This window comes from Lytechinus variegatus, chromosome 19 (assembly GCF_018143015.1).
Source record: "Lytechinus variegatus isolate NC3 chromosome 19, Lvar_3.0, whole genome shotgun sequence".
NCBI classification, from domain to species: Eukaryota; Metazoa; Echinodermata; class Echinoidea; order Temnopleuroida; family Toxopneustidae; genus Lytechinus; species Lytechinus variegatus.
In genome coordinates this window covers 19011465-19018767 of record NC_054758.1, presented here as the reverse complement: position 1 = coordinate 19018767, position 7303 = coordinate 19011465, and the positions used below count along the sequence as shown (strand labels likewise).

At 36.8% G+C, this 7303-nt stretch overlaps 1 protein-coding gene across 2 annotated transcripts; it reads right to left on the bottom strand.

Moving 5' to 3' along the window:
- Nucleotides 1–1004: 1004 nt before the first annotated feature.
- On the bottom strand, nucleotides 1005–5364 carry LOC121405911. Of its 2 annotated transcripts, none has more exons than XM_041596906.1 (5): nucleotides 5157–5364; nucleotides 4439–4570; nucleotides 3531–3678; nucleotides 2945–3060; nucleotides 1005–1825 (listed from the first exon to the last, which is right to left on the bottom strand). In XM_041596906.1, exons 1-5 carry the CDS (start codon nucleotides 5346–5348, stop codon nucleotides 1511–1513), a joined length of 903 nt encoding a protein of 300 aa, XP_041452840.1. In that variant the 5' UTR covers nucleotides 5349–5364; the 3' UTR covers nucleotides 1005–1510. The 2 variants fall into 2 exon arrangements, with proteins under 2 accessions (XP_041452840.1, XP_041452839.1); XM_041596905.1 differs by having other exon boundaries at nucleotides 4400–4570; nucleotides 5157–5362.
- Between the last annotated feature and the right edge of the window lie 1939 nt (nucleotides 5365–7303).

Here is a 7303-nt window from a genome sequence, read left to right as displayed (position 1 = left end):
AATTTTCTTCAAATTGTGTCAAATTTGGTATCAAATTGTAGGTAATGTTATAACTACAAGATAAGGTCAAAGTTCAAATAACATGACGCTGAAAAACCTGGAAATACCAGGAACTACGTATTTTCCATTACTTTCCACATAATCAAAAGGATCAAAACTATCAGTAGGAGTGGGCTATAAGTAGGTACAAAATGTGTTTTTTGTTATTTTTCCCTGGTAACAGTTTTTTTCTGTTCCATATATCCTACCTCAGCATGAAATGACAAAATTTTTGACCTTGCGTCCAACAAAAAACTGTGCAGGGCAAAATTCCAAGATGGCTGCCGTTTTCCTGAAAAATCACATTTTAGCCATAATTTTGCTATTTTGGGGTCTTTTTAGCTGGTTTTGGTGTCTACTCCTATGTATTAGAGGGCAGGCTATCTGTTTATGCAACAAGAAGTAGTATCAACCCTTCACCTGTATAAATAGCCCTCAATATCCCTGCTCTGGGGGCTAAATTAGCCCCGCCCCTCTTAACTTTTTTCGCTATAACTTTTCAGTGCAAAAATATTTTGGGCTGAAATTTCATAACTTTTTTATTTTTCATCTCACACACATTTTAAGACCCTATTCACCAAAATCAGGGGTAGGGTTGAAGAGATATAGCACGTTTTTGTGACCAATATCACAAAAAATAGGCCGGTTTCCAATGCTTATATGTGTACAATGTACATGGTTTTACCATAAATGTTGTCAGAAGAATGTTTTTTATTGCAGAATAACAAGAGATATCATAAATTTGACTATGTATTCTTGTAAAATACATGATGAGATTTGGACACACCAAGTTTGGTCACAGTCAGTTCATAAATAGATGAGATCTCAGGATGGAACGGAGGAAAATTAGTAAATTAGATCAATGTACATGCACTTGCACCAATACATTTTACACACAAAAGCATTGGAATCGCTTTTTTTTTTTAAAAGATTGGTTATGAAAAGTGTTTTTTTTTCTGCAACCGTTACCCCCAATTTTCGCAAATAGGGTCTTAAAATGGGTGTGAAATGTCAATTGAAAAAGTCCAGAATATTTTTGTCCGAAATATTTTTGCATTGACAGATTATCAAGAAAAATGTCAAGAGGGGCGGGGCTAATTTAGCCCCCAAAGCAGGGATATAGAGGGTTATTTATACAGGTGAAGGGTTGATACTACTTCTTGTAGCATAAACAGATTGCTCTCCCTCCAATATATAGGATTAGACACCAAAACCAGCTAAAAAGATCCCAAAATGGCAAAATTATGGCTGAAAATGTGATTTTTCAGGAAAACGGCGGCCATCTTGGATTTTTGCCCTGCACACTTTTTTTGTGGTCAAAAATTTTGTCATTTTATGTTGAGGTAGGATATATGGAACAGAAAAAAACTGTTACCAGGGTAAAACAAAAAATCACCCATTTATAGCCCACTCCTTCTATCAGGAATTAAGTTGGGAGCATGGGAAAGAGAAATGGTTGACAAAGTATAAGTTATGTAGATTTGATAGAACATGCGAAGGAACGCACCATAGGCTTCACCTTATGGGTGGGCCAAATTTCGTAGACAAAAGCCGCAAAGAAATCATAGAAATGTGAGAGGATGTCCGGATAATGTACATTAAAGACGAAGAAACTCTTGAATAGCTTGTCGAACGCTTCTACGATCGTCTGTCCAGCACTGAAAGGCAGACTGTCGAGGCACAGGAAGTATTGCTGCTGTCCTGTCTCCTTCCCGATGGCCACTATGAGGGGCTGCCTGTATGTCTGCTTGATATGATTGATGGCTTCTTTGATGCTTGTTCCTTCCTGTAATTAGAATTTGAAAACATGTTTCAAATAAATAACATTATCCTTCATCCTGCTCAATTTAACAACATCACCCTATTTAAAGAGGATGTTTTCTTCATCAGGGTTTTTTTTAAGTGTTGGTGGCATATCAGACCACAAAAAGTCAATAATAAAAATGCATAGCACAAACGGTTACCATAGACCCCCTAAAAGATCAATTTACCTCATCACAACTCCAATATCCTTTGAGCTCATGTAGTTTGCCTAAAACTATGAAGAGGCTGTAACGTTTACGTTATAATCACCCTACATGTATAAGCCATTAGTTGTAAATACCCCACTGGGGTGATTCACTAACTGGGAACAATTTAATGATTCTCAGGACTAGTATTATTCCCAGCAAATATTAATCCTGATTCACTGGTTCGCTAAAATGTTGTTGGGCTGCAATAATTTTTATCATAAGGCTAAGCGCATATCAATATTCATGAGCGCATCTAATCCATCCAATCAAAGCATGCAAATTCCTCAAATTTCAGTCACCACCATGGACACCCAATCTAATAATCAATAGCTTGTCTGGTCATGACTCAACTTTTCGTCAACTTCCCCTTGAAACTAAAGAGAGCATACGTTTATTAAGACGTTGGACAAGCTTGAAAAAATTTCAGGACCATTTGTAGTAGTGCAGGTATTGCATCAAATTGTGTAGGTATCAGTTAACTTTATTCAACCTTAAGTTTGTTTTAAAATTTGGCCCTTTTCAAGCATTTATTCACGTTTGACCACACTTTCACTGCTTAGGCCTACAATAAAACAGGCAGGAGACACACATGGAGGCACATACTCAAGGCGCACAGGGTGGGTCTGAAGGGAATGAAGAGCATTGGTCGTTTGCAATAGGAGTTGCAAGCAATCCAAATCACTCTAAGCCTAATTAATAGGGATTTTACTGCTAATATCAATCCCAAGTACTTTAGTGAATCAGATACAAAAAGGGATATTGCTCTTAGTAGGGATATTGGGCCAAAGAACAATTTTCACTTTATAGTTAGGATTGATATTTGCTGTTCACCCCCTGATGAATTATAAAAGAACCCTAAAAAAAGTGCAATATTTCAGAATCAAATTACTCACTGGCACATGCTGTACAAGGTAGTGTACTGCTGCAGATCTGCTACAGTTTACGCCCTTCGACTTTGGCACCGGCCGATGCAGTGTGTAGAGCACAGTTAGTAGTGCACAAAGATCTCCTGAAAGATGAATGAAAATTCATAAATGAAATCTTTACATTTTAGAACAAGGTAATTTCTGGATCATGTGTTACCCTTCAGATGGAGAAGTAGAACAACAAGTGTTGCCGGCTCCTCTGCAATTTGCATTCTGATAATACATTAATGACTAAATATGAAAGCACCCTTCCCTCTCTCCCTGCCTGCCTTTTTAGGGTTTAAACTCAAGGAAGTTCCAGCCCAACCAGTCACCAAACACTAAAAGTCCACTGATTTAAGAACATTAGATACAACAATGTTTTCATGACATCAATAAATATATGAAGGATAAATTTGCTGAAATTATGTAACATTACTCAACCTGAATAACTATTTATTTCTAAACACAGTAATCTGGGAAAATATTTCCATGACCTTTCAGGGTCCTAAGACATCTTAGGACCCTATAAGTTGAATCAGGTTCACAGGATGCGGTAAAATCATTAACCTACTGTTTGTATCTTCGTAGCGTTTCACTACTTCCTTGATGCTTTCAGATTCCTGATGGCCCTGCAATATGATCTTCTCCCTCAAGGTTGACCACTTTGACAGCAGTTTGTCGGCTGCATCTTCATGTAGTAACGCAAAATCGATGCCAATCTAAGAAAATTAGGCAAATAGCAAACAAAATATTAAAACAAATAAATAAGATAAAATAGCTTTAAGTTTGATGGACTTGAGAAGTACAATATTATGCATGCATAGATTTAATCCATACACATTAAAAAAATATATAAATACAGGAATACTACCAAAACTAGGTCTGGCTGGCTGGCTCGGTAGAGCTAAGCCAGAGAGGCTATCTAGCTAGCTGCTCCAATCTTATGTGTACTACACGCATGTGGTATGCTGGCTTTGAAATACAAAAGAATTTTGTAGTATGAAACTGCCATTGCTACTGATCATGATAGTAAATTCTAGTGTAGGGAAAGCTAGTATGCATGGTGGTGCTGCCCAACCAACATGCACCACAGCTAGTGTATGCACCTAGATGGAATGCAGCAGCAAGAATATCAAGCTATTTATTCCCTAAGGTCTGGTTGCTGCCCCTGATCACTAACACTTCATGACCAAACTCAGTAGTTGTAAACTACAGTATCTAAATACCCGCTATTGGTTAACTGTCACAACCTGACCTGTCCTCCCACATGTGCATATGGAATGTGATATAAATCTGGGGCCCATTGCAGAAAGAATTGTATTTAAATGCAACTAAAACAAAATTTTGTTCCTGACCACCTATAGAACACAAATGAAATTAATAAGTAACAATGCCATGGGAGTATTAACATGATTATTCCTCATAACAAGAATAGCTTACCAAATGTGGAATGTCCTGGTATCTGGGAAATGTAGTCACCATGTCTGTTATGGAGACAGGATTATTACAATCCATCACCAGCTGTCGCCGGTACTTGTGTGTATCTTGAAAGTATTGCGTATGCATGGCCATGTTGGAACGGTGGGGAGGAGAAAACTTCATCCAGTCAATCTGAAACAGGAATAAGATATTGGAAGTGAAAATGTTACTGAGCTCACAACAAATGTTCTTTGTAATTCAGTAGATTAGTGTTAAATGAGCAAAGAGAGGATTTAAACCGAGTTATTGAGGAAAGCAAGCGAGCACTTCTTTGCATATTTTTTTGGGGCCAATATCGCACCTTTTTAGTACACATATTTTTATGTCATTTAAATACATTCAAAGTAAATATGAACATGATTTGTAATAAATGAGTGATTTTTCTTTGACATGTTGCCTTGTTATATGTGAAATCTTCATACTCAAAACTTTGAGCTGATCAGACATTTTCAGTTATAGGCGTCAAAATCAAGGCAGAATCCAAGTTGCAAAGCATCATGGACAAACATTATAAATGAGATCAATGTGATAGAATAAGAAAAGAGATAAAGGAGAGAGGGTATGCTGTTTAAATATATTCCCATTATTCCATCAGGTTCCAAACAGCATGCATACATGACGATTCTCAAATATAACTTCAATTTAATACTAATCTCTTGATAAACATTATCCAAAAGTATCTCTGATACAATTTCTCATGAAACATCACATTCATTACCTTTTCCTGAATATTCTGCAGCTGTTGGCCAGTGGCTACTTCATCTGCTTTATCTGCTACAGCTTCATTAGTTTCTTTCTCAGGTTCCATTTTTCTCGGTAGCTTAATTCTCTCACTTTGCGATGCCCTTACATTTTTTAACCTAAACTGGATAAAGCCAGAGCCATCACGCGAGAAGAAATGTTCCTTCATTTAAGAAAGAAAAAAAAAAAAAAGAAAGACAAGAAAAAATTAATTCCAACTTAAGGATATAATACCACAATTGAAAACACAATTTGCATCGACTTGAATCGACATGAAACAACCAGCGATGATGAGCTATCAGGTGATTATACTGGTTAATATGTTACTAATGTTAAAATGTAATTCTTATAAAACTGAATTATATAAGAGCTTTTTGACTTCCCAAAATGAATTTTCCGTTGGCCTTGTCTCTTCCCATAGTGTTGGTGCCATCGCTGCCATTTTCTATGTTATTTTACTGTGCGAAGTCGTAATTAACTCTGTGGCGAAGACAGCGCACGCACGGAGAAATATACGTGGATGGACTCAATTTTCCTGTATTTTTCTTCATTATTAGTTGATTATTTCATGTGAAACATTTGCAGATGTCACAAATTCTAGGAAAACTTAAAAGATTTGATTCAATGTATGAATTCAAATAAGGTATTTTTAACCACGAATCTAACTTTAGATATTTTCAAACCTTCACCAAATAATGTCTAGAGGAATCTACTGGCTTGTCAGTTCCCGTTGCAAAGTCGCTTTGCGACTGGGACTGGTCACGGTTTAGGGCTGTCGCAGTAAGCCTAGATCTAGTTCTAGTGTACATGTGCAGACATGAGCTTTGACTGTTAGAGTCTCGAGTCTATCCAATTTCGCTAGGTCTAGATCTAGAATCTCTAGATCTATCTTACACAAAATGACAAGCCTGTCTAAAAAATAAAAAAAAAAACACTAGGCCTAGACCAAGTTAGACCTCTATCTCAAGAAATCATTTAGACCTTGTGGTGATTGGTGGTATATCTAATGTTTAATTAATTAATAGAGTCTATGTCATAGTCTTTGCGATGAGAAGACTTGAGCAAAGACTACATATTTAGGTCATGTTAATGTAATGTTTACAAACAGTCTAGTGCCATGAACTGTAGTGACCTGTTGATGATAGATTTGAAACAGGCCACTCATGGGAATAAGAATGTACTGTGCGAGGATACAGTAATACCTCACTTGTTATAACATCTCAACTGAAGTCACAGCAAGACGCATTATTAAATGTGCTCTAGTCTAGACATAAACAATAATGTCCATCTAGCCTCTATTTGTGATCTGTACTGATGTCATTATCCATTACCAACCACATCCTATTCCAACAGACCTAATCTAGGATAGGTCTAGACCCTAGTCAAGAACAGTGTTATTTTACGAAACGACAAGCCTGTCTAAAAATTGTAAAATAACACTGTTCTTGTAGACTTTCTTTCTAAATGATTTCTTGAGATATTTTGCTTCATTGATCATTAGAATATAAAGAATGGAATAAATCTAACATTGATGAATCGTAAAAAAAAATATTTTACTTTTTATTGAAATTGAGATAAAATTTCAGTTGCGCAGACTTAGATCTAGATCTAGGCAATACAGCCTACGTATGATTGGGGGGGGGGGGGGGGGTCCGTTGTCCGGATACTTATATAGACCCTAGACTCTAACGTTAGGTCTAACTCACTGTTAAGCAGATAAAAACTTCATCTTTTGCTCTGGATTTTCTCAAAATCTGTGCAGTAAATACCAAAAATATTTGCTAATATTTGTGCTTTGTCCTAGATCTAGATTCTATTGTCTGTATTACTTTCAATCGATTAGTCTAGAATATTGATCACAAACTTCATAAAATGTCGTCCGGATCGACAAACAACCCGTCCGGAAACACAACAACCGGGTAGATAGGCTATAGATCTAGACCCTTGCCTTGGTCTAAGTTACAGGCTTTAGTTTAACTTAACGTTAGACCTAACGTTAGGGCCTAGAATCTATACCCGGTTGTTGTGTCCGGACGGGTTGTTTGTCCGGACAAGACAGAAATTTTTAGGAACTTTGTGATTTCATTAGGCCCCTTCGCCAACGTTAGGCCTAACGTTAGATTT

Coding starts and splice junctions, on each gene's coding strand:
- LOC121405911 (XM_041596905.1), bottom strand. CDS start 5,348: ATGAAGGAACATTTCTTCTCGCGTGATGGCTCTGGCTTTATCCAGTTT. Junction 4,571..5,156: donor TGCAGAATATTCAGGAAAAG/GTAATGAATGTG, acceptor TTCCTGTTTCAG/ATTGACTGGATGAAGTTTTC. Junction 1,826..2,944: donor ACCTTGTACAGCATGTGCCA/GTGAGTAATTTG, acceptor TTCTAATTACAG/GAAGGAACAAGCATCAAAGA.